This window comes from Tursiops truncatus, chromosome 17 (assembly GCF_011762595.2).
Source record: "Tursiops truncatus isolate mTurTru1 chromosome 17, mTurTru1.mat.Y, whole genome shotgun sequence".
NCBI lineage: Eukaryota > Metazoa > Chordata > Mammalia > Artiodactyla > Delphinidae > Tursiops > Tursiops truncatus.
Window position 1 is genome coordinate 71274508 of NC_047050.1, and position 27951 is coordinate 71302458.

At 49.3% G+C, this 27951-nt stretch overlaps 1 protein-coding gene across 3 annotated transcripts in view; it reads right to left on the reverse strand.

The window, feature by feature from the left end:
* Positions 1-24481, reverse strand: part of ZFAT (zinc finger and AT-hook domain containing) — a 183895-nt gene extending 159414 nt beyond the window's left edge. For 2 of the 3 annotated variants that reach the window (XM_033842739.2, XM_033842738.2), the window contains exon 1: positions 23831-24480. In XM_033842739.2, coding sequence (XP_033698630.1) covers positions 23831-23849 — 19 coding nt within the window. In that variant the 5' untranslated portion in view covers positions 23850-24480. Of the gene's footprint in view, positions 1-23830 lie in introns of all 3 variants that reach the window. The other variant, XR_012327433.1, reaches the window with a different exon arrangement.
* Positions 24482-27951: the final 3470 nt, after the last annotated feature.

The window sequence follows — 27951 nt, forward strand, 5'->3', positions numbered from 1 at the left end:
AACAAACACATGAAAGAATGCTCAACTTCATTAATCATTAGAGAAATGCAAATCAAAACTACAATGAGATATCATCTCACACCAGTCAGAATGGCCATCATCAAAAAATCTACAAACAATAAATGCTGGAGAGGGTGTGGAGAAAAGGGAACCCTCTTGCACTGTTGGTGGGAATGTAAATTGATACAGCCACTGTGAAGAACAGTATGGAGGTTCCTTAAAAAAACTACCAATAGAACTACCACATGACCCAGCAATCCCACTGCTGGGCATATACCCTGAGAAAACCATAATTCAAAAAGAGTCATGTACCAAAATGTTCATTGCAGCTCTATTTACAATAGCCCGGAGATGGAAACAACCTAAGTGTCCATCATCGGATGAATGGATAAAGAAGATGTGGCACATATATACAATGGAATATTACTCAGCCATAAAAAGAAACGAAATTGAGCTATTTGTAGTGAGGTGGATAGACCTAGAGTCTGTCATACAGAGTGAAGTAAGTCAGAAAGAGAAAGACAAATACCGTATGCTAACACATATATATGGAATTTAAGAAAAAAAAATGTCATGAAGAACCTAGGGGCAAGACAGGAATAAAGACACAGACCTACTAGAGAACGGACTTGAGGATACGGGGAGGGGGAAGGGTAAGCTGTGACAAAGCGAGAGAGAGGCATGGACATATATACACTACCAAACGTAAGGTAGATAGCTAGTGGGAAGCAGCCGCATAGCACAGGGAGATCAGCTCGGTGCTTTGTGACCGCCTGGAGGAGTGGGAGGGAGGGAGACGTAAGAGGGAAGAGATATGGGAACATATGTATATGTATAACTGATTCACTTTGTTATAAAGCAGAAACTAACACACCATTGTAAAGCAATTATACTCTGCTGCCCTCTGCACGCCATGACTGCTCCCATCTTCCCACAAAACCAAACAAAAATCTCTCTTGATCGCCACTCCCCCAATCTCCCCGACCCCATTTTCCTCCTCTTTACAGCAAGATCAGAAAGGAGACGAGGAGGCAAAGCAGTGGACCTACACGGTGCCGCCACAATGAGGATGGAGCCCGCGAGGCCCCATCACAGAAATGAGGCCCTCTCTGCCTTCAGAGAAAGGGTTTTCTCCATGAGTAAGCTGGTGAGATAATGACCTACGAGAATTCTTTCCCACCAAATGGCACATGAAACAGAAATTTAACAAAGCAGAACATTGCTTCGTCAATGAAAATCTCTCATGAATACCGTCAATCGATATTTTATTTTTTTCCAAGAAATGCTTGATTCCTAAGGAACCCAAAATGCTTCCAAAACAGGAAGAGATTAAGTGATAGCTTTTTTCTTCATAAGAGGCCATGTGGTTTTCAACGTGTACCCTGCTGCTCCTATGACGACCCTATGATTTAGGCAAAAGGGGGTCTGTCACCCCCGTTCCACAGTGGAGGAAACTGAGACGGGGAGGAGACGCAACCTGCCCAGGTCAAACCCAGACTCTCTGCCACCTGCTGTGGACATGAACTCTGTTTGGCTGCAGACCATGAGCCGAGTGCCTCCAAGTTACAGCTAAAACGCTTATCCCTGTAGCCAACTGAGTCTGAAATGAAAATCATTACAGAGCAGAGCATAATCCCCAAATTACGTATCAAGTTCTTTCTTGGTGATTTCGGCATCCACAGAGCAGCGGCCACAGGGTGGGCCCCAGTGCAGGCACCAGGGACGCAAAGATGAATCAGGCATGAGGTCCTGCACAGAGGAGGCCACCAGCCCACGGGGGAAACAGACACGCCCAGAACAATGGCATCTTAGGGTTTTTACTGAAACAATTTCCCTACAGACCAGGACGTATTCTTGATTCCCGTTATGCTTTCAGGAGAAAGGGAATTCTGCGACACGTAACAGAGCAGCGCTGCCGGGGACCACAGGGTTACTGTGAGGGGTCCCTTAGTTCCCAGGCACACCAGGCATTGTCTGGTGACCAAACAAATACAACTACTTTTGCATCTGCATGTTACCAAGTGTTGGCATCAGCTGTAACTAACCTACTGCCCCGTGTCCCACAGAGCCTGGAGGCCTGAGCAGCCCGGAGTGCCGCCTGGCCTTGGCCATCTGCCATCAATCAGTACATCTCCCGAATGCCCACCGTGCGTCCAGTGCTGGGCCTGGGGTCCCCGAGGTGCAGGCAGAGACAAGCACACATGAGCAAGGACAACTGTCACAGAGGAGCATGCGAGGGAGACAGCATGGGGGACCGACATCTGCACTGAGACCACAGAAGCCAGCGGGTCCCGGGGAGCCCGGCTCAGCAGCCCCGCCGCGGGGCCCGCACTCGGAATGGCTGACAGGAACACGCCCTGCCACCAGCGAAGGGGCCAGGAGCCCTCGAAGACGCCCGCTCGTGTCTTCTGAGCAGCGGTTCCACTTCTCGAGATCCAGTCTTCAGGAGCATCCGCAACGCGGACAGGATTGTGTGCAGAGATGCTCAGCACGGAGGCCCCTGTCAAGCTCCAGAAGCCACCGCGTGCTCTGCAGCGGGCACGTCAGGGCACATCCGCCAGAGAAACTCCACGCAGCTGCTGAAAATCATATTTTCGAAGAACCTGAGTGACACGGAAAATGCTCAGAATAAACGTTCAACTCTACAGAGTGGGACACACCACAACTCGGTACGTACGTGACTTTGTTCCCAATGGGGACACGTGGTTTACGGGCAGATGGATGGAAGAACAGATGGCCAGGCTGAAAGGAAATACAGCAAGATCCTGCCTGCCGGACTCTTCTTTATAGGCACTTATGGATTTTCCACAATGAGCCTATATGAGTTTTAAAACTCAGGAAGGTTGCTAGACCTCCTGAGAAGTGAGGCAACAGGTAAACAGAGGAGTCAGGACACGGCTCAGTGATGAGCGCTGAGCAGCTCAGGCAGGGCGGCCTCTTGTTCAAGGCCATGTCCCCCAGCCCGGCCAGGAAAGGCGTTCAAGGAATGTGCAAGCCAGCCAAGACCGGTGCTGCAAACAACAGACATGGTGGGAAGAGGGAAGGCAGGGATCCTCGGCTAAAGTGCCTGGAAGGCTTCCAGGAGGAGGCACTGAATGGCCTGTGAAAGTGGCCCTGACTCGGGCTCCAGGCCACACCCCACAACATGACCTCACGCACTCCCCCACCTCCCGGCCCGCCAGGATTCTCGTCCCCACGCAACAGGGTCAGGACTGGGGTTTGGAGAGGCTGACCTCGAGGCAGGGCCCAGCTTTACCTGAGCCAGGCCCAGCGTCTCCGATGGGCCACTCGGTCCTTCCGGGGTCAGCGCTGGGAGGGAACACGGCCCCACAACAGCCAGCGGGACTACAGGAGCCTCCCGCACCGGGCCAGTGGGGGCCAGCTGTGCTCCCAGCCGTGCAGTCTTGTACTAGGAGCGGCCTGTTCAGAAGCCCCGGCAGTGTTCCCTCTGGAACATCCTCTGCGAACCGCCCCCAGGCCTCTGACAAGGAGGGAAACCGTGCACTCTTTAGATATGTTCATACAGCGGTGTATCAGCAAGATGCCAAAACATGCAAGGAAAGTGTCAGATCAGGCCGCATCCCACAAATATTAAGAATTGTTAACCTACCAAAATAACAACAAAGCAGCTCTTTTCATTTCTTTATAGTAGACTAATATGAAAAAACTGGATCTTATGCCCTGAAATATAATCATAATTATGTTGTCAGCAAATTCTGATGAAGATGCCACAATTTGGATGCATCTTTAGGTTCAATTACTGTGTACCCGTCCTTAACAAAAGGATTCAAAGGGAAAATGACGTGTTCAGCACAAGGAAAATCACAGAGGTTTGGGGTCTGAGCATCCAATTTCCATGAACTTTTGCCAGTTTTTAATCAGCTACTCTGTACTGTTAAAAAGGAAAAATCTTAAAATAACTGCATAAAGTCCTCGTTTCTGAACTCTGATTTGCAAACACTCCCAGCCAGGAACAGCCAGGTCCTGTCTGCAACCTCTGACCCCCTACCTGCTCACCCCTGCCTAGGAACCAGAGATGAACAAGGGCCTCTGACCACTCCTCCCAGAGGAAGGTCATGAACTGGAGGGCCTGTTGGTCCCGGGAGTGCGGTTGGGCCCCTCTGACCCTAGGAACGGCCACCAGGAGCTGACAGGTCACGGCATGGCGTGGCCAGGCCTCCCTCCCCCCTCCTCCTTTGGCAACGGGCAGCCCACACGTCGGCTGGAGCTGGCCTGCTCCTGAGGGGCCCCTCCCCATTCTCAGGCCCTCGAGTAAACAGGCGAGAAGGTCAGTCCAGCCTTGAGCTGAAGTCATGTGCTCCGGCCGCTCACAGGACGTCCGGCCCAGCACACAATCAAGGGCGTCCTTTCCTTTTTGCTGTTGTCCTTTGTAAGTGCATCTCCTGCGGGGACTCAAGGGTGGGACGACCAGAGCAGGACGCGATCCAGGCATTCCAGGTCTCTCGGCCCTTAAGCCACCTTGTAAATTATTATTATTAATTATTACAGAAGTCGCAGGGCGAATCCGTGCTCGTTGTGTAACAGGCAACACAGAAGCACATGGAGCAGAGACAACCACCTGCCCATCCCCCTGAGAAGAACAGCGTCATTGAGCACAGAGCTTCTGCTGCGCGTCCAGGGACAGAAAGAGACAGAGACACCCCACGCACACGCCTCTGCTGCCCGCTGCCCCATCTCCCCCCACGCCCTGGGCCCTCCTCCCTCCCACCGCCCCCCAGTGCTGAGCTCCACACATAAGGAAGGGACGGGGTATCTGGTGTTGCTGACCTGGGGGTCTCAGGGACCCCGAGCAGAAACTCAAAATACGTTTTCTGACAGAAGCAACGTTATAAGTGGCCTCAAAGTGTGCAAGGTCTCGTGGGGACAGCCGGGACTAGGCGGGCAGGGTCCGGGATCCCAGCCCCTGAATGGCTGTGTACCCGTGGGCCCGGCACTGACTTCCTCACTCACAGTATAAAGGGCTGGAGAGGTAGCCCAGGACAGAAGTCCGCCCTGTGGTGCTTTTCAGTCTGGGTTTAATGACACTGGCATGACACAAACACAGCAGCCAGATTCACTGGAAACACACAGGCATCAGAGGGTTCTGGGGAAGGGAGATGGCACAGGTAAGCTGGTCCCGACATCCCAACTTCCTCCTTCCAAGCGCCAAGAGAGCGAGGGCCCACGTGAGGGCCCTCGCATCTACCCGAGGCCAGGCCAGACCATCGGAGACCAGGAGGAGGGAGGAGAGCTGCGGGGACCTACTCAGAGACACGGACTCCCAGCCACACCCTGAAACGTGCTTCATCCAAATGAAAGCTGACAAAAACCCAGCAGGGCATTATGGGGGTAAGAAAAGGAAGTGGCGGGAAGGTAGCCCCAGAGACAGGTCATACACGGCAAGGCCCTCCACGTGGGAAAGCAACTGGCAGAAATGGCAGAAGCCATCAGGGGTTAGATAACGGGGCATGGAGGGGTGTGGCGGCCTGCGTGGCCTGAAGGCTCCCAACGTACACGGATGTGGTTACACATCTCTCCTACGTTGCTCATGGGGATGCAAAACGGCACGGCCACTTTGGAAGACAGTTTGATAGTTTTTTATAAAACTAAACATACTTCACAATAGAATCCTGCAGTCGTGCTCCTGGGTATTTACCCAAAGGAGTTGAAAATGTGTGTCCACACCAAAAGCTACAAACAAATATTTATAGCAGCTTTGTCCTAACTGCCAAAGCTTGGAAGCAGCCAAGATGTCCCTCAGTAGGCAGATGGATAAACTGTGGTACCTCCAGACAATGGAATGTCATTCAGCACTAAAAAGAAATGAGCTATTGGGAAGGGGGAAGGGGCAATACGGGGGTATGGGAGTAAGAGGTACAAACTATTAAGGATAAAATAAGCTCCAAGGATATATTGTACAACACCAGGAATATGGACAATATTTTATAATAACTATAAATGCAGTATAACCTTTAAAAATTGTGATCACTACATTGTACACCTGAAACTTACATAATACTGTACAGCAACTATACTTCAATTAAAAGAAAAAGAAAAAAAATGAGCTATCAAACTATGAAAAGACATGGAAGAGCCTGAAATGCATATTACTAAGCGGAAGAAGCCAATCTGAAAATGCTTCATACTGTATGATTCCAACTATATGACGTTCTGGGAAAGGCAAAGTTATGGAGACAGTAAAAAGATCTCCAGTAAAAAGACAGTAAAAAGGTGGCCACACTTGGGGTGGAGGGGATGAACAGGCAGAGCACACAGGATTTTTAGGGTAGTGAAAATATTCTGCATGATACCATAATAGTGGATACACGTCACTACATATCTGCCCAAACCCACAGAATGTGCAACAGCAAGAGTGAACCCTAATGTAAACTGTGGGCTTCGGGTGATGACAATGTGGCAGTGTAGGTTCTCCAACCGTAACAAATGCACCACCCTGGTAGGGATGTTGATAACAGGGGAGGCTGTGCCTACGTGTAGGCAGGGGGGATATAGGAGATCTGTACCTTCTTCTCAGTTTTGCTGAAAACTTAAAACTTCCCTTCAAAAAATAAAGTCTTTAAAACTATATATTGTGGCAAAAAGTTCCAGAAAGATGGAGCAGATATACTTTTCCCTATTCTTCCCACTAAGTGCAACCAAAACCCTGGACGTCACAGATAAAATACACATAAGACTGTGAAAGTCAGAGAGAAGGTGGAAGAGCAGCTAACACACCACCTTGCAACCTGAGACAGTAAGTGCCCGGGGCTTTCCCTTCACCCGCTCGGACTCAGAAGCAGAAGCACCAACAGGCACGGGAAAAAACAGCTCCAACAAGAGCCTGCTCTCACTGGCCAACGGGCCAGGAAAGGGACAGCCTCACAAGACAGAAACCTTTTAGGCAATAGCCATCCTGCAACACTCAAACCCCACAGACAACACTGCAGCCCATCCCCACCCCTGCTAGAAGAATCAGTGACCTTGAAAATAGAACAATAAAAAACATACAATCTGAATAACAGAGAAAATAGACTGAAAAAGAACAAAGACAGCCTCAAGGACCTGTGGGACCGGAACCAAAGAAAGGCCTAACATTTGTGTCACTAGAGTCCCAGGAAAGGAGAAGGACAGTGGGGTGGGAAAGTATTCAGAGAAATAGTGGCTGAAAATTCCCCAAAGTTGGCAAAAGACATAAAGCCACACAGTCAAGAAGGTGAGCAAAGTCCAAACAGGGTAAACCCAGAGAAATCTATGACAAGACACATTATAATCAAGCTTCTGAAAACTAAAAACAGAGAGGAAACCTGAAATTAGCAAAAAACCCAGTTTCCTGTGTGGAAAAACCATACGATTGACAGCAGACTTCTCCTTAGACACGTGGAGGCCAGAAGGAAGTGGCACATTTTTCAAGTGCAAAAGGGAGAGAACTGTCCACCCATAATCCTACACCCAGCAAAACCATCCTTCAGGAATGAAGGAGAAACCAAGACATTCCCAGATGAAGGAAAAGAAAGAGAAGTTGTCACCAGCAGACCCAACCTACAAGAATGACCAAAGGAAGTTCTCTAAACAGAAGGAAAATGCTAAAACAATGACTCCTGCGACATCAAGAAAGGTAAAATGAACAAAGGAAAGTGTAAAAATATGGGCAAATACATCAGATTTCCTTTTTCCTGTTGATTTCCTAAATTACGTTTGACCATTAAACAAAAAGTATAACTCTGTCTGATGCGGTTCTCAACGTCTGCAGAAGAAACTTTTATGACAATTATAAACAGGGGAGGTAAAGGGACACAAGGCTGGGACTTCCCTGGTGGTCCAGTGGTTAGGACTCAGTGCTCTCGCTGCTGAGGGCCCAGGGTCGACCCCTGGTCGGGGAACTAAGATCCTGCAAGCTGTACCCCAAGGCCGAAAAGTAAATAAATAAATAAATAAAGGGACACAAGGTTTCTCCACTTCACTCAAACTGATAAAATGTCAACAAACAGCTCGGCATCTTGACTGCAGGTGTGGTTACACAGATCTACACATGTGGTAAAAATGTACCACACACGCCCATTGTACCAACATTAATTTCTTGGTTTTGATATTGCACAACAGTTTCACAAGATGTAACCACTGGGTTGGGATGAGGAAAGAGTTCTGGAAAGGGCTTCCCTGGTGGTGCAGTGGTTAAGAATCTGCCTGCCAACGCAGGGGACAAGGGTTCAAGCCCTGGTCTGGGAAGATCCCACATGCCGCGGAGCAACGAAGCCCACGCGCCACAACTACTGAGCCTACTTGCCACAACTACTGTAGCCTGCGTGCTAGAGCCTGTGCTCCACAACAAGAGAAGCCACGACAATGAGAAGCCCGCGCACCGCAATGAAGAGTAGCCCCCACTCGCCACAACTAGAGAAAGCCCGTGCGCAGCAACGAAGACCCAACACGGCCAAAAATAAATTAATTAATTTAATTAATTTTTTAAAAACAAAGAGTTCTGGAGATGCATGGTGGTGATGATTGCACGACAATGTGAATGTCCTTATGCCACTAAACGATACACCTAAAAATGGTTAAAATGGCAAATTTTATGTTATATATGTTTTTTTACTCCCCTCCCAAAAACATAACCATTGGAGTAAGCCTGGAAAAGGGTATATAAGACCTCTCTGCACAATCTTTGAAACTTCCTGTGAATCTACTATTATTTCAAAATACAAAGTTAAAAAAAAAAAAAAATACTCCAGCCAACAAAACATACCAACGGCTGCCAGCCTGGAGTCTCTGGAAAACGCACTAAATTTGAGAGGCAGGTATAACTGTTTGACATACCCATGATCCCGTCGAATCCCAACCACCCTATGAGGTCCAAACGTCCCACAGAGGTGGAGCGAGGTAGTTCACAGGGGGCAGCCAGGGCCCAGTCCAGGTCTCTGTGCTCACCTCCATGAGAAGCAGGGCTCTGCACCCCAGCACCTTCCATACCACCTGCACTCACTACCTGCGGCCAGAGCCCCGCCCAGCCCAATGTCATCCATCCTCTTAGTGATGCTGCTGCTAGGGACGCAGTAGGCGCTCAGTGTTAGAGGAACTGACGATCACAGATAGCCTTAAACGTTTATCAATAACCGTAAGAAGACAAAATGCTCATTACTAGACTATTAACTTCCTCTGTTTAAAAGTGACAGTGTAAAACCAACTCTTCCTTCCTCTCCTTCATTAGTATACATCATCCTTCGCAGCTTTTCAACCATCTTTTACTTGGATTGATTAACTTGAAAGAGAGTTCAGGAGCCAAAATTAAGGGCCTATTAAACTGCCTACCTTGTGACAAGAACAGGATGGCAAGTGCTTTCGGAGTTATGTTTTTGTTTTCTTGTTGTTCACTTGCCCTTAAGTTATTAAATTCAGAAGAGCTGGCAGCGTCCCAAGAGGAGTGGAAATACTTTAGCAGATGCAGCCAGATCGCGGTCACACCGAGGTAATGGAGAAGCTCTATGCATCGCGCAGCTTACTACCATCGAAAATACGCTTTTCCTTTATCTTCAGGAAAAGAAGCCTGGGCTTGGACAAAACACTTTCCTTCCATTTAGCTTATTTTGCAGAACTTTTCATGATCTGTGGGTATGCCGTATAACGTCATCATCACCATCACACTTACTGAGAACTTGCTGTAACCAAAATAAGGGCATTCAAAGAGGAAGAGGGAGAAGAAAAGGAAGCTGAAATCCATTAAACCCTCACCATGAGCTGGCACCATGCAAGCCTCATGCTAAGAGCGTTCAATCTTCACAACAATCCTATGAAATAGGTTTCTTTATTGTATCTCCTCAAATCTAAGACAACATCTATTTTAAGAGGCACTGATACTTTACATACCACTAAAAAAGATTAAAATGCTACCAAATAAACTAAAACACACTGGGTTCTTATCACACCAATTGTAAGACACCACCTGATTTTAGGGATGTTAAAATCAGTCTTTGAATCAGTGAAACTCAGGAATATTTCCAGATTCCGATGGAGATGCGGCATGGCCAAAGTGCCTGGGAGACTGGACTCCTAACCCCCGTTCTTTCCTTGTAAGGCCCCATTTCCCCCCTCGGCACCCACAACAAACACACCGGGGGGCCCTGCCTCTGGGCTCACCTCCATGACCTCCTGCTTTCAAGAGAGAAGGAGACAAACGTTTCCTGAGTACCAGGCACTTTCACACTCCTTATCACACGTAACCCTGACAGGCAGGGCGGCTGCTAGCAAGGCACCTCTGTGAGAAAAGGAAAAAGGCACCCTTTCCTTAAGACACTAGTTCCCCCTGTCAGAAAGTGGTCAAATATACTGATTTTGTCAGAACAAGATACTACCATTTGCAGAAAACTGTCATAATGAATATACAAATCTATGATGTGAAATGGTCCCCTTAGAGGCGGTACCCTTGTGCAGTGTGCGACCTGCACAGCTGTACACAGTGGCCCTAATGAGTCAGCCACGAAGATACTATTATCCCATGTTACAGATGAAGAAGCTATAACTTGCCTAAGAGGATCAAGTTCAGGCCTATATGGTTTCAAAGCTACCTGGTCAGCTCACAAGGGACTTAAAAATCAGGTAGAAACACAGGTTGTATTCATGCATGTGTGCGGCGGTGGGGATGTCTATACAGGAACATACTAAACACATGCCACCAGAGGGCATGGGGAGGACGCAGAAATCCCGTGGCTGAGGCAGCTGGGGTAGGCTTCTCAGGGGAGGGAAGCTGAACGGATCCAGGAGGTAAGGAGAGCGGCGAGCAGAACAGGGGAGAGCCTCAACCCCGGGGAGGCTTGAGTGTGTAGAGGTGGGGACAAAGTCAAGGTCGGGGGGCAGCAAGGTCTGGTCCTCGGAACACCCACCACGGGAGCCTGCCCAAGAAAGGCAAGGGCACCCAGCCTCCAGAGCAGGAGGCCCATCGAGAGGGCCGGGGACGGGGCACGGCACCCAGGAAGCTGGCCCCATTGGGAAGTCCCCCATCCCGCTGATGCGGGCTGAGAAGCTGAATCTGTATTTGAAATCTGTGGATTTTTAAATGCTGGCAACTAAATGAGATTTTCCTGAAAAAAAAAACCAAAAAACTGTGCGGGCCAAACAAATCAAGTCTTCAGGTTACACCTATCCTGAGAGCTGCCAATTTGCAACTTCTGAGAAAAGGTTTTCCACCTGGGTGACTAGGACCACTGTTAAGTGGCAGGAGGAAAGCCAGAGAGCCTGGTCTGAAGAAACAGAGAGACAGACAGACGGACAGACACAGAGAGAGCTGAGGCCCCAGACCCCTTCCCCACCCCTCTGGTTCCCCAGCACCCAGCAAAGCGCTGGGCTCTGGGTAGGCGGATTCTGAATGCTACTTATTTCCTATTTCATAGTCTCTGAGTTTTTCAGATCTTCCACAATGACGCTGACGTGTGATCCAAGAAAAAATTAGATCTAAAAAATGTACACTGACATTAGAAATAGAGGCACAGTAAGTGACAAAATAAGGTCTCCCTCTTGGGGGAGAAAGACACTGATCCCCAGACACCCTGGGCCCCAGACAGTCTGACAGGCTCTGGGCCAAACACCAGCTGAGGAAGGACAGCAGGGCCACAGCTGCCGACACTCGGCAGAGATGCAAACTCTGGTCACAGACAAAACGTGTCTCCCAGCTGACGGTGTTCTGATATTCCTCCCTGAGGCTGATTAGACATTTGTGTGTGTGGGTGAGGTGGGGGGGGACATCAAACCTTACGCCTGTCCCTGTCGTTCTCTCGTAAGGATATATTAGGGTGACACCAAAAGTGCATAGTGTCCAGGTGACAAAAAAGAAAGAAAAAAGAAAAGGTGACAGATTTAGAATCGATGAGGAAAAGGCATTCTTGACACAAGAATACTTGCTACAAGAAGATACCTGGTAGGTGAGGACGGCCAAGCCTCGAAGTGCCCAAGTCCAGAGCTTGAACGCATGGGCCAGGTGAGCAGGCGCCCAGGTGCACAGAGGGCCCAGGTGCACAGAAGGCCTTGGATTAGGGGAGGCCAGGCATGGAAAGGTACAGGAGCTCCCAGAGCTGGGTGTCCTCAGAGAGTTCCCACGTGTCGGCCATGGGAGGGGGGGCATGAAGACAACATGGCCCGAAGCGGCACCCCCGGCCTCCCTGCCCACCCCAGCTGCAGAATAACATTAGACTGCCTGCTTTGTTCACAAAGATCTGCATGTCAGTGACCGCGCTTGATCCTCCCCGCTATCCCTGGAGTAACCAAGTAGATGGTGCCACCACCACCATCACCACCACCACCATCATCACCACCATCACCACCACCACCACCAGCACCATCACCACCACCACCACCACCAGCACCATCACCACTATCATCACCACCATCAGCACCACCACCACGACCACCACCACCATCACCACTATCATCACCACCATCAGCACCACCACCATCAGCACCATCACCACCACCACCACCACCATCACCACCATCACCACCACTACCAGCACCATCACCACCACCACCATCTCCATCATCACCACCACCACCACCACCACCAGCACCATCACCACCACCACCATCATCACCACCATCATCACCACTATCATCACCACCACCACCACCACCACCACCACCATCACCACCACTATCATCACCACCACCACCATCATCACCACTATCATCACCACCATCACCACCACCACCACCACCATCACCACTATCATCACCACCATCACCACCACCACCACCAGCACCATCACCACCACCACCATCTCCATCATCACCACCACCAGCACCACTACCATCACCATCACCACCACCATCATCACCACCACCACCATCAACACCATCACCACCACCACCACCACCACCACCATGACCATCAGCATCACTATCATCGTCGTCCCCATTTACAATGGAAAGAACTAGGGCTCAGAGAAGTTAGCGAGATGCCAAGGAGCCCCGGGCAGACAACACACAAAGTCAAAACCTGACCAAGACCTTCCAAGTTGACCTCGGTATCTGCCCACCCACGTGGGTCCAGCGCTGCTCCAGGAGGGAGTACTGAAGTGGGGCCCTGGGAGGGACACAACGAGCCTTGGGCCCCACTCTGCACCCTGCCTCGTGGCTAGAGAGACATTCCGAACGATTCGATACAACTAAGCGTAGCTACACCAAAAAGGGAACTCTACCCTCTCTGTGTGTCTATTATAATTTACAACGGGCCCTCACTTCAGGGAGCCGTAAGCTGGAAAATGAGAGTGCCAGATGCAGGGCCACCAGCCCACCCGGAACACATAGTTAGTATGCGTGCCCCTGCACGGCCTGGCAAGAGATCCAGAACTAGGGACAGAGAACCGCCACATACAGGGCATCAGCTTTTCTCGGCCAAAAAAAAAAGGGTACCAACACACACAGTAAACCCAGGGCCTTCAGGCAAGAGTGGGCACCATACGTGTGCCAGCAGCAGCCCCTGGTGGCCAGTCTGAGCACTACACCCTCCGTTCCCAGGATGAAGCCATTCCCAAGACTGAGCAGACAGACCCTAATGAAAATCCGGCTACCGTTCCCCGAGGTGTAACGCTGCGACGCTGTGCTTTGCCAGCCACCCACTTAATCTTCACATTAATCCAGTGAGGGAGGGGCTGCTATCCCCATTTGCAAATGAGTAAACTGAGCCCAGGGAGGGGACTGCAAGGTCACAGAGTAGGTGAGCATACAGCACAAGCACAGCCCAGGCCTGCCTGATGCCTGTCCTAAGTGACAAGTCACCGCTTGATGCACAAAAGGGTCGACTTCTCTGCACTGCCTGAGTCAGGCCGGGTTTCCCCTGGCGGGGCTGGGGCCGGGGGCTTCTGCCCCAGTTCTGTTTGGTCTCACAGTGAATTCAGTCTGTGAACATTCACAGAGCTGTTCGTCTCTTTGATACACACCTTTCTATGTGTAGGTTATACATCAATTTTTTAAAACTTAAACAGCAAATTTTTAAGGGAAAGATATAGGGGGAAAAGGGGATTCTGATTCACAAATGAATCTCTTATTTAAAATGACGAAGTGAGGTGAGAAGCCCAGACCTGGCCGTGAACCCACCTTGGCCGTGTGTTCTTGGCCTCCCTCCTGAGCTTCCGCTTCTACATCTGCTGGGGCTGCAGGAGGACTGCCAGGACACTCCCAGCCCAGCGACCGACACCTCTGAGGCACCGTCTCACATAAAGCCACAGAGGGGCACCTGTCTGGGTCAGGACCTGGGTCCCCAGCCCCTAACCAGCCCCAGCTCCCCACCTCCAGTGTGCTGGAGCCTGCGTAAGTCTCTGAACCTCTCCAGGCCCCAGTGGGAAGTGGCCTTCGCATGGTTTAAAGTGGAACCTGGTCTCTGAGCCTCACCCAGAGGCTAATTTACAGGGAGACAGACAGAGCCGCCTGGACAGAAGCCAGGGCGTGCAGACGGCTCCAGCCTCCCCCATGGCCTGGAGGGGCCCGTTATGCACCTGCCCTCCCGCCTGCTACCCCACTCGTGGATCACCTCCAAGGTGCCCTCCCGGCTCTGAGGTTCAGTGAGCTGAAGTCCCAATAAATGCACAGCCTAACTTGTGGTCTTATTACCACGCAGCTCATGAGGCACGATGCGCGTGCCTTCTGCAGCTCACAGAGTTAACATGCCTACTAAATGCAAAGGGGAAAGCCCATGGGTGTTCCTTTGTTGAAACAGGATTAACAAAATAAAGTGAGAAAGGCTCAGTAACAGCTATAATTAAGGCTGGGCCAACAGCTGCATTATAATTTTATGCATACGCATTTCTTCCATGTTGAAAGTTGACATAATTTTTCTAAGTTATTTTTAAGCACTCTCAAAGTGAGAGCCCCGGGCAATAGAGTCTACTACTCACATTTAACATAATCATAGCTGAAGAGCAGCCCCAGGGCCCTTTCCTTCGGAAAGCACAACAAATAATTTTACGTAAACAGAAACTGCACCCCCGTCACCCAGTTGTCTAAGTGGCAGCACCGCCCCGCCCCAGCAGATGTGTGGGAAGCTCTGAGGATGTGGGAGCCCCCGTGAACACTTCTGACACCACAGCTCCCCTCGTGCAAATCACCGAGGTGGCCCCAGAACTCTTGACGCCATGCCTCCAAAGCGACCGAGTCTCCGGGATCGTTTCCATGGGAAAAACAAAATGTGCAAAATCCTCTCCCGTTTTGCGATGTATTTTAGGGGGACTGCGATGCCCAGGGCTGCCACATCACCAGGCCTCTGAGTTTCCGGTTTGGGTTTTTTGCTGTTCTAGTTTATTTTGGTTCCTTTCTGTGGTGGAGGCACCATTAGTCCTAACTTCAGAAGGTAAAGGGCTGCCTTGAACCGGCTTCAGCACTGGGCCTCAGGACAGAGGCTCCGGGGTCAAACCCCACCCATGTGGCCACATCTGCCTGGCTGGAGGGACCTCTCCCTTCCCGAGCCCGTAGGTCCTTGGCTGGAAACCCGCAGTGGCAACTGCAGCCACCCTGCTGACCTCATGAGGACGGTAGAGGCAGGGGTCACCATGTGGAGGAATCCTGGGAAAAGGGCTTTGTGGACTCTGCTCCACATGACGCAGGTGCAGAGCAGAACTGGGAAGAATGGGTGAAAGGGGCTTGTGAACACAGCCCACCGGGCAGGTGGACACGGCTCAGCACGCACACCATTGCTGTACACACTGGGCAAGTTCCTGCAGATGGCAGGCGGGTCCCTGTGCCCGGGTCACTGCCTCGCATGGGGAGACGCACACACGTGTGGCTCTCTGCAGAAACTCTGGGAGGGCAGCCACCATGGCTCAAGAGGCCCAGCGCCCCATCCAGGCCAGTGCTGTCCCACAGAAATAGAACCACTGGGACTTCCCTGGTGGCGCAGTGGCTAAGAATCCCCCTGTCAATGCAGGGGACACAGGTTCGAGCCCCGGTCTGGGAAGATCTCACGTGCCACGGAGCAACTAAGCCCATGCGCCACAACTACTGAGGCTGTGCTCTAAAGCCCGTGAGCCACAACTACTGAGCCCGCGTGCCACAACTACTGAGCCCGCGTGCCACAACTACTGAAGCCCACGTGCCTAGAGCCCCTGCTCCGCAACAAGAGAAGCCACCACAATGAGAAGCCCGCGCACCGCAACGAAGAGTAGCCCCTGCTCGCCGCAACTAGAGAAAGCCCACATGCAGCAACAAACACCCAATGCAGCCAAAAATAACAATAAATAAATTTAAATTAAAAAAAAATTTTTTTAAAGAAATTGAACCACTGGTGTGATTTCAAGCAGCCACGTTAAAATGAAAAGAAACAAGTAAAATTAATTTTAATAATATGTTTTGTTACCCCAGTATATCCAAAATATTATCACTTCGCTTGTAATCCATTTTTAAAAGAGAGATGAGAAATTTCACATTCTTTTGATGTTGCTGTCGTACTAAGTATTCAAAATCTGGTGTGTATTTCCCACTTCCAGCACATTGCAGTCTGGAGTAGAACACAGATCCAGTATTCACATTATTTCCAGGACACCTGGCAACTTTTTCACTGCAGATCAGAGAAATGTGGTTTGCAGGTGCCACTCCCTGACAGCCAGCGAGACAGGAGAGGGCCTCCAGCACCCCGAAATCTTTGGGACCCACAGAGTTAGGAAAATGGAAACAAGGAATTAGGAAGCTTAGACCTTGCCGACCAGAGTTACTGTCCACACTGTTGAAAAAGAGGCAGAAGATGAGGACATTTCCATTTATTATCACAGGCTTTAGACGCTGGCTGTCTGCTCCAGGCTCCTGAGGTCATAATCAAAGGAGATAAAATAACAGCCTGGGCAGGAACTGAAGGAAAATGTGGGAAACATGCAAACACAACTTCAAATTTTATTATTTTTTTAATAAGTTTATTCATTTATTTATTATTTATTTTTGGCTGCACTGGGTCTTCGTTGTGGTGCGCGGGCTTCTCACTGCAGTGGCTTCTCTTGTTGCAGAGCACGGGCTCTAGGCGCGCGGGCTTCAGTAGCTGTGGCGCCCGGGCTCAGCAGTTGTGGCTCACGGGCTCTAGAGCGCAGGCTCAGTAGTTGTGGTGCACGGGCTTAGTTGCTCCGCGGCATGTGGGATCTTCCCCGACCAAGGCTCGAACCCGTGTCCCCTGCATTGGCAGGCGGATTGTTAACCACTGCGCCACCAGGGAAGCCCAACTTCAATCAAATTTTAAATACCTGCTTTACTTATCATGAAAGCCTGCCAGTCGTCTCAGTTACAAAGTATTTTGAACTTGCAAATTAATTCAAGAAGAAAGAACTGCTGTCTAATATTCAGATGTGTCTAAGGTCTGTTCAAATTCCAGAACAGAGCTTTAAATTTAAGCAAGAGCCACAGGGAAAAGAAGAATTTTCCAAACCCCAGCAGCCACCCAGCTCCAGCCTACCAGAATGATCTGGTCCATTCTTCCTGGTAACCAATATATGAAGTAAACATTAGGTGTGTTCTCCACATACCTGGGCTACTCGGTTTTTCACTAGGGAAAAGGGTAGTTTTTTACTTAGTCTCACAATTCAACATTTAATGAATGCCTAATATATACCACATACTATGTAAGCGAAGCACATTTAGAAATGAGTAAGGCACAAACTCCAGAAACATAAACAAATAATGCCATGTTGCTCGTGAAAACAGTTTAAAGTGACCGTGGTTTTATTCGTGGCCCAAATTCATAGACTGCTGCCTTGGAAAGGACAGAGAGTCCAGACTTGCAGCCAGTGCCCGACCTGCCCCTCACCGGTTTGGACAGCTACCGCTCTTTTTACAGGGCAGGGACCTTTAGAAGGTCAGGCAGCCTGTCCTCCTCCCTGACTCGGCTCCACCTCGTGCAGCCTTAAGGTGACCCTGGCGAGGCCAGCTCCTCCCACTGCCTCTGACCAAGCCAGCGGCGGCCCCTGGACCTCCTCCCCTGCAGGTCCAGCATCCCGGTCTCAGCCATGCCCTGCCATACCTGACGGGTCCCGCTGCTGGGACGGCGCCTACACGGTGGCCAGGCCAGTCCCCACGTGCAGCCGCCCCCTCTGCAGGCACAGCTGTCTCCTAGGCTATCTCCACTTCCGCAGGGCCTTTCCCATGCATGTCCCCTAGGGGGCGATAAAGCGCAAAGGAGAACTCCGGCCTCAGGGAGCTAGTCCTGAGCTGCCTGAAATTCTGCAAAGTGGAGAGGGCTGGCGAGTGCCTGCTTTCTGCTTATCAAACTTTTTTTTTTTTTAATCCAGAACCTCATGCTTCAAGTTTCAGCTCCAACCTCAGTTTGTCAGAGAGGCTTTTCTTAAATCTCCTTCAATATAAATTAGGTCCCCATTATTTTCTCTTGCCCACTCCCCCCCATCCTCCGCTTTGAAGCAATTACCGCAATCTGTAATCATGTATTTAACGATGTATTTATTTGTTTAACGTGCTCCTCCTAAAAGACTGTAAACTCCAAAAATATCAATATCATTTAATTCAAAGTACAGTTAAAAGCTTTAAGAGATCAATGTTTAAGGTTAACAAATGCTGCATTTCCTTTGTCGTGAGGACTAAAGCATTTCCAGAACGTTCACGTAAGAACCCCCGAGGCTAAGGTTAACCAAGGCAGTCAACTCACACTTCCCAGAGAAACAGACAAAACTAAGGGCTGGGGAAGAAAGAGTGGCTCAGGGCGGGTCAGCCGCCGGCCGACCCACATCCCGGTAAAACCAAAACTTCTCTGGTCCTCTGACTCCTGCCCAGCGACGGGTAAGAGCTGCCCCATGGCCGTCCTGGGGCAGGGCTGCACAGAACTTCGGCTCCAGGGGCCTCTTCAGAGTGGAGGGAAGGGCCTCAGTCCCCAGGAAGGGTCTCTCTGAGGTGCTTCCAGTAACCCGGCAAGCCCTGCACCAACTCAGAAATAAAAACAGGGAGCAGAATTCAAAAGCTCTTCTCTCTACCACTGCAGGAGGGATGTGAGAATAATGGACCACAGCTGTGTGTATGGAGCCTGGAACGTTTCATATCCCTGTGCCTGTTTGGTTCATCACTGCTCTTTCCCTGAAACCAAACACAGATGAATGCTGGCTGGTCTCTAAGCTAAAATCCACTCGATCACCAGTCCTATGGGTTTTTACTCTGGTCCATTTCTCTAAATCTGCCCCAAACCTCCACTCCCACACCCACTGCTGTGGGGTGAGTGTCATCATCTCTGGGATGCACCGTAACAGCACCTGATGCCGGGTCTTGCTCCTGCCTCATCTCTGCCCCTCCAAAAAGTGTCCTCCTATTTATTCCTCATAACTTCAGAAATTACTAGAAAGCTACAGTAATTCACAGTGCAGTGCTGATGAAGGATAAACAAATAGATCAATGGAATAGACCAGAGAGCTCAGAAATGGACCCCCATGTAATTTTCAACAAAGGATCACAGTAACTAAGTGGCTGGGCTAGGTGCACTGCACCCCCTCAAGCCTTCAACTCTCAGGGCTTACTTCCATCATAGTCTCTGGCACCATCTCCTAAAGGATCGGTTCCACAGCTAGGACTGTGTGAGATCCTCAGGAGGAAACAGCGAATCATATCTGACTGCATTCTCACTTTCCGGCACAAACATTTGGGTGAACCAAGGAATCTGCTTGGAAGAAAAAAAAAAGGAAGAAAGAAGGAAGGAAGGAAGGATGGGAAGTTGGGAAGGGAGGAAGGAAGGGAGAATCCTAAGGGGCAGAGAAGTGGTGGTGGCCTCAGAAAAAGAGGCCTGCTGGCAGAGATGGGAAAAAAATATCTAACAGAAAGAAGGAAGCCAGCTAGGGCCCTACAAGGAGGCTTGGGGCTGACTTACAAGGTCCTCCAGGTTGCCAGGACCTCCAAGACCCTCCTTTTCCAGAATGCGGCTCCCAAAGCCCCCCGCTCCTTGGCTCCAGACGTGGTGGCTGATTTGGTCCCCTCCTCTCCCTACCCCAGCAAGGCCAGCAGCTGCCTCTTAAGTCCGGTCCCCACCCTTCCCATCCTGCCTCAGCCCAGACCCAACTGGGGCACAAACGTGCCAGATTCCAGAGTTCAAAAATTTGCGGCTCCATTTGTTACATGATTTAAAAGAAGAAAAATCTGTTACCCAAGTTAAAATCCTTTTTCTATTAACATGCCAAGCATAATCTGTTTATAAGCATATAATGATATATTTTATGTTCCTTGAAAAAAAAGACGCAACTTCAAACCTACAATAGCTGTTTAATATGACAATTTGTTTCACCCCCAGATTACTTTTCTTTCTTTTAAAAAGAAATCAATCAATGGGAATTCCCTGGCAGTCCAGTGGTTAGGACTCAGTGCTTTCACTACGGGGGCCCAGGTTCAGTCCCTTGTCAGGGAACCAAGATCCTGCAAGCTGCACAGTGCAGCAATAAATAAATAAATAATAAATTTTTTTTTAACCAATCAAAGTCTATCACATTTTCCAACCACAACTGTTTTCAAGGAGCAAGTAGATCTCAATGCACTAAGCTGCACAGCAGAGAGACTGGGGTCTCGGTGAAAGGGATAAACAGCAGTGCCCACAGCATCTACAGTGCGCCATAACCCAGGTCGTGGGCAGGACCATGTCTCCCACAGAAGAAGCGGTGGGTTCCACGAGTTATGTGACTCCCTCAGGTCAGGAATCTGGTGAGTAGCAGATCTCTGGCCCCAGAGCACGTGTTCATTCCACCCTCCAGACTGTTCCAGCCCTTAAAGTTGACACCTGCCCTTGAGAAATGGCAAAGACAGTCAAAGTTTAACAGAATAAACAGCTGCTAACAAAGAGAAAACAACTCTAGGCTAAATCTCTTCTACATAATTAAATCAGCCCCTCTTGCTGGGGAGGTTTTCAGAAGCAGCATGCATGAAACTATCTACAAAGGAAATGCAATTAAGGAGAGTCTTTTTAATATACCCAATTCTTGACTGCCCTTGCCCTAGGCAGAAACTTAATTCTACTGAAGGATAGCTGCCATTGAAAAGTTGTTATGTAAATTGTAAAGTAAGGGGAGAAAAGACACAGAAACCATTTTACAAGGTAAATGGGAAACCGGCTGAGAAGGGAGCAGTGCGGTAACAGATCTCCAGTGCAGGGCAATGACCATCGTGGCTGGTTTACCATCGAAAAGCTGGACCTTAGAGACCAAATGCGACTCCATCTTATCATGTATTTTACCGGCTCTCCTACGTTAACCCAACAACCAAGCAAAACAGGAGGCTCTTTTCAGGAATTAGCTGACCGCAAGTTAACAGCAACGTATTTTAAAACATGATTTTTGGTCACTGATTACACAGCTGAAAATTGAAGGAAACTACAACAAGTGCCAGGTTTAAAAAAAAAAACAAAAACAAAACTGCTAAGTAAACTCCAAAAAAGGAGAGGTGGGCAGTGCATGTCGTGTATCATCAGCAGTAGCCCAATGTCTTGGGAGAGGGAAGGCACCAAACAGAGAAGAGAGTGTAATAGGGAAGAACAAATCTGACTCCATACTGGATCTGTTTTTTTTTCCTTTAAACTTTGTATTCTATTGCTTTTGCTACAAGTTAAGAATGTTGCCTAAAATATACAGGTTAGCCCATTCTCAAGGCTCTGACTTTTAAAGGTACAACACTTCTCCATTCACACAAAGATAAAAAGTCACGACACACAGGATACCATTTGTCTTGGAGGTTTATAGGAACACTGTGACCAGACCTAGGTGCACAGCTGTGAGAACAACAGATTCTGGCACCAAGAACTTCGCAGCAACCAACCAAACGCCCTCCACTTTTGGTATAAAAGAAGGCTGACTTCTAACTCAGGTAAGATGGTTCTTTGGCACACTAGTCCACCATCTTCTCGGTCTGCTGGCTTTCCAAATAAAGTCACTATTCCTTGCCCAAAAGACTCATCTCTCGATTTATTGACCTGTCGTGCGGCAAACAGTACGAGCTTGGACTCGTAACATCATCACTGTCAGAAAGAATGCCTGGCATAGTTCAGGGCTCCTGACCCACCACTCTGGCTCTGGGTCTGCTTCATCACTACACACACACACACACACACACACTCACTTGCAGGAATCTGACACAACAATGGGATGAGGGCAGGACCAAGGGTCAAAGGACTCTTTACCATCCCTACCTGGCATGTCGAGGGGAGTGTCATGCAAAGCTGTTGGCTTGAACTGAAGAAGCCAAGAAAAGTGCCCCCGGGGTTTGGGCACCGAACATCCAGCAAACATAAGCTCTAGGTGTCTTCTGCAGCCCTCAGCATGCAGGACACTCAGTATAGCTACTTTGGGATGAACCCGTAGGCTCAGAAGATGAAGCTGGAGGGGCAGTTGTGCAGGGTAAGCCCTGTGACACTAAGCTTATATTTCCGAAGTCACTGGGCTCTGCCAGGGAACCAGGCTGGAAGGGGGCAGGAGGCGGTCAGATAGTTCATTCATTCTTCCGTTCAATAAAGGCACCCTGGGCACCCACCCGGGGCCAGGCACCGATCCAGGGGTTGGAAGTACAAGCCAGGCAGTCACCCAGAAGTTTGGATTTCATCCCAAGTCAGAGGAAGTTGATTTTTAAAGCCTCAGCTCTGCCATTTCTAAACTGTATGAAGTTGACCTCTCTGAACTTTTGTTCCTCGTCAGTAAATGACACACAAATTAGAGGTGTCGGGAAAACTGAGTAGCAAAAGGCATGAGGTCAGTGCCCCAGTGTGGATGCTTACTGTTAATTACACAGGAAGGAGCCCCAAGGTCAACGTTTAAGGGCTTTGACCAGGTGTTCAGTGGAAGATCCATCGCGGTCCTGCATCCAGCCAGCAGAAAGGCCGCGTCGCCCAAGAAGCCAGGGACGGCTGCCTGGAGGAGGTGCCATGTCAGCTTAACTTTAAAGGGTGAGGAACAAGGGCCCACAGAGCTAGGCGGCAGGTAGAGGCTAAATTACAATTTATCGGGCTTCCCTGGTGGTGCAGTGGTTAAAAATCCGCCTGCCAATGCAGGGAACAAGGGTTCGAGCCCTGGTCCGGGAAGATCCCACATGCCCCGGAGCAACTAAGCCCGTACGCCACAACTACTAGACCTGCGCTCTGGAGCCTGCGAGCCACAACTACTGAAGCCCGCGCACCTAGAGCCTGTGCTCCGCAACAAGAGAAGCCACCGCAATGAGAAGCCCGCGCACCGCAACTAGATAAAGCCCGCGCACAGCAATGAAAACCCAACGCAGCCAAAATAAATAAATTTATAAATAAATAAATCACAATTTATCACAGGGTATTACTGGGTTACCAGCAGTAACCAGCTAATCCCTGGTGTTTATGGCTCCCTCTACCGGACACAAAGAAACTTTCCTTCAGCAGCTCGGTGGAACCCTTTCCCTTCAAAACATCCTGGCCAAGTACATGGGTCTAAAGGAACTATCCATTTCACAGAGGAGGAAACTGAGGCCAGGCAACAAGGAGGCCGAGCCAAGGCCCACGCGGCCACCGAGTCGGCAGCATCGGATTCGAACCTCCCGCCCGCCAGGACGCCTGCGCTGGGTCGCTAGCGCGCGCCCCGACCCCTCCCGTTGCCCCGGAAACGGCCCCGCACGCGCGAGCGCACTGCTTTCCCTTGCTCGTTCTTCCGCTAGCACCCTCGTTACTTTTTTTTTAATAAAAACCCAAGGCGGCGGGATACTGCCAGCGATTTAACGTGCCGTCGAAGGACGCCGCTACGTCCGCTCTCCGCCCTGGGCCGCAGATCCCTCCGCCGCCCAGCGGCCTGCGCGCTTCTACCCGACTCCAAGCTCGAAACGGCTTCCCGCGCGCCGCGCCGCGCCCCACCCCCACCTCATCCCCACCCCAACCCCCAGCCCGGCTCACCTGCCGCCCGCGTCTCCATGGCAACGCCCCCACCGCGGAGGAAAAAAAAGCCTCGGGCTCTTCTGGGCCCCCTCCCGCGCCGACCGAGAAGGCGGGGCGCTCCGCTGATGCTTCGCTTTTTATTTTTATTTTTTTAAGAAAAGAGCCGGCGCGGTTATGGCGAATCTGCGGCATCCAACATGGCGGATGGAGTCTTCGCCCTCCTCTTCCCGGGGCGCTGACGACGGCGTCGCGGACGTCAGGCTTGGATGACCCTCCCCCAGCGGCGAGAGCGGCCGGGCTGGGCTGGGCTACTGCGCATGCTCGGCTCCGGCGGTCGTGCTTTGTGTCCCGCTCCGCAGATTCCGTAGCTCCGGGTTTTGAGCCTCTCCTGGGAAGGGGCTAACGAGAGGCGTGGAACGCAGATTGGAGGATTGGGAGTCTTCACAGTGCTGCCAGAGCCAGCATCTACCTGCCGGCCCATCCTTGGACCCAATCCCTGCACTCCACCGGGCTGTACGAGGTTAAGGCAGCGCTCCGGTCCCAGTTCCCAGCGATTTAACTTTTCTTGGCTTTAGTTTCCTAATTTGTCAATCGGGGCGGTAACAGCCTGCCTCCCTCTCAAAGGTTGCAGTGTTTCCTGAAGTGGGATGCTTTCCGCTAGGAGTACCCGACTTGATTTAGTCTTCCAGACTGAATTAAACAACTGTAACCGCCTCGACAGAATGACTGCCTTCTCTCTGTCCTCCTGTCTTGCAGAAAGTCTCAGTTGGGTGTGAGCACGTCTCCCTAACCCTTGCTCGTCTCCCTGAATCTGGTTCACAGTCTTCCTTCTGCAGGCAACAGTATCTGGTTGAGATGTAATGACCTCGTCTTCCTTTTGGTCTACCACTTCCTTCAGATCTCTGCTCAAACGATATCTCCTGGTGGGCCCTCCCAGACCACCCCATCCAAAGTGGCCCTCCTAAGTCACTTTCTGTTTTCTCCCCAGTATCAATTACTGCCTGACATTAATTTATCTCCATCTCGTCTTTGTCGTCCCTTTGGTCCCAGAAACTAGAACAGCCTGACAGTAATTTATTGAATAAATTGAGTTCCTGTTGCCTGTATTTTTAAGGTTAGCTTTTGTTTTAACAATGTTTTTCATTTATGGTAGTAATGTATAAAGTTTTCTTTTTAAACCCAACTTATATTTTTAAAAATTGGTCAACCTAAAATGGTGCAGGACCTCCCTGGTGTTCCAGTGGTTAAGACTCAGTGCTCCCAGGACTTCCTTGGTGCGCAGTGGTTAAGAATCCGCCTGCCAATGCAGGGGACACGGGTTCAAGCCCTGTAGCGGGAAGATCCCACATGCCGCGGAGCAACTAAGCCCGTGAGCCACAACTACTGAGCCCGCGTGCCGCAACTACTGAAGCCCATGTGCCTAGAGCCCGTGCTCCACAACAAGAGAAGCTACCGCAATGAGAAGCCCACACACTGCAACGAAGAGTAGCCTCCACTTGATGCAACTAGAGAAAGCCCACGCGCAATAACGAAGCCCCAATGCAACCAAAAATAAATAAACTAAAAATTTTTAAAATACTATTTAAAAAAGCATTAAAAAAAAAAAAGACTTCATGCTTCCAATGCAGGGGGTGTGGGTTCGCTCCCTGGTCAGGGAGCTAAGATCCCACATGTCGCGTAGCATGGCCAATAAATTAAAAAAAGAAAAAAATGGTGCATGTGGTACAGAGACAAGGCCCCCAAAAATGTAAAAGTGAACTTCAAGTGAGAAATTTGGGGAATACTGATTTATTTTTATGGTTCTCTTGAAGTGCTAATCTGCGCCTGTTGTCTTTTCCTGGAATAGCCTTCCCTCTATTGCTGCTTGACTTGAGAAATTGTCCTTCAGTTCATGCCTGTGTGTTCCCACACTCCCACTCACACCTCTCTTTATCCTCCCCACACCCGTTGCGTTTATCTGTTTGCTCAGCCCCCTCCCCATGAGCTAGACCATGAACTTCATGAGCACAGATTTTTTATCCTTGTTTCCCAGCTCCTACTGCACAGAAGTAAGTGTCACTCAGTGAGCACATTTGTTCCCATTGTCACTTGTTTTCCAGTTAGTAAAACTCCCATGAACACTGAGCTTTAGGATGACGCTCTGATTTCTCATGAATATTCTGCCTTGCTCCTTAATCCTGTTCTTGGGAAATAGAGTCATTATAAGACCCCAAACTTACCCAGTCCATTAAATATATGTTCAGGGATATCTCCTCCCCCAACCCCTTTGTTTCATCCTCACAACAACTGGAGGGCTAAATTGGACAGATCTGATTATCGTGCTTTCCTTGAAGAGAAAAGGAATGTTCAGAGAGGTTAGTTGGCTTTCTGAGATCACACAGCAAGCCAGTGAAATCCCAGCTGTGGAACTGGACTTTCCATGCCCAATATTCTCCCCACATGGCCATCTGGGATGGGCCCACAGTACCCACTACACCCCCAAAAGGGCCAATTTCAAGGCAATCATAGGGTTATTGCCACCCACCATATCCTACATCTCAAGACAGATGTCGAGGTGGAGCCCATCACAGTCCTTCATTTGTGAATGAACTGCTCAAGAAGCTGCACTGATGAACTTTCCTTTTCAGAACGATAAATATTTGCAGTAACCACTATGTTGCTGTGAATCGATTTCTGTCAGGAAATTAGAGTTGTTCTGAGTTGCTGACAGTACTGGTTTTGTGCTGGGTTGCCTTTCTGGCAACAGCCATTTAAATGTTAGTTATTGATTAGCAGACGGATTGCTCCCGGATGTTGTGACGAAAATGAATTTTGGAAATGAAGCAATTTAAAGTTTGTCTCAAAACCCAATTGCCTCAGAATATTAATAAAGTCAAATTTAAAAAAAAAAGAAATTGTGGATTATGAATGACAGTCCCGGGTTAATGATTTGGCCAGTTATGATTTTCTCCGTGATTCTCATGGCATTTTCTTCCTTCTCTATTCAAAGAAGAATCACTGAGCACCTATCATAACTGAAAACTGGCCTGGCCACGGGCATACAGAAATGACGAAGAGCCAGTCCCTTTCTATGGGACCAGATCTGCAAATGGAGAGAAGAGTCCACCCCTGGCTTTGCTGAGTGATTTGCACATTTTCAGTCAGCAAAAACCTTTATTCTTTCCATTTGCGTACTATCCCCAAATGCCTTCAATTAATGAAGGCGCATTAGTGGAATTAAATATAAATTCCTCAAAATTGTATTATTAATGGCATCCTGCTTCAACGACAGTTCCTAGAGGGGATGAGCTTCCCAGCTGGCCCTCTGGTGTCCATCAGCCTCTCAAGGCTAGCACAGGAGTGAATTTGTGCCAGAAATGTATCACCATGAAATGGCATTTGGTTATATAATAATAAATTAACATAATTGAATATATTTGTGTCAATAATTTTATAGTTATGTCTAATAGGTATATGACAAATGAGCATTTACAGGAAAACAGAAAAATTTAGATACATAATTTTATAAGATGTTTTCTTGAAAGCAGGTTCTGATAAAGTATACATACAAGTGACCTCAAAATAATGGGCCTTGAGGCACATAGAAGTTGATAAAATCAGAGGTTGGGATAATCACAGTCTGAGTGAAGTGTTAAAATCTGAATAGGCACGTTATAGAGAAAAATATATTTAAAACTGTATAAAAGAAGAGGTGGTAATAGAATGATTTGAGCAATTTGAGAACATAATTATGACCTTAGGAAGCAACATCCTCTCTAGTTCTTCCTTTTCAGTGGCCATGGTGTGCCATCTCATCACCAGCATGCACACATTGTACCCTCAGCACACACACATTGATCTCAATAGCATTTTTCATTAGCGGTACCCAGGGCTCCTTCAAAGGACCTGAGTCTACGTCTGGAAGCAGGGGAAAGTCAGAATGGCCTGAGACAACTTGCTCTTGCCAGAAAACCAGGCTGCTGTCAAAAGTGCTGGGCTATTGCTGAAAGGACAAAGGAGTTGACTGAAAAGGAAACGGGGTCCCTCTGGTCAGGTTGTGACAACTTGGATATAATAACAAAGAATAGCTGGGTCTACAGTTGTCGATTTGCCAGAACAAGTTGAATCTGTGAAAAGCCATGGGTCCTTAACGATCAAAA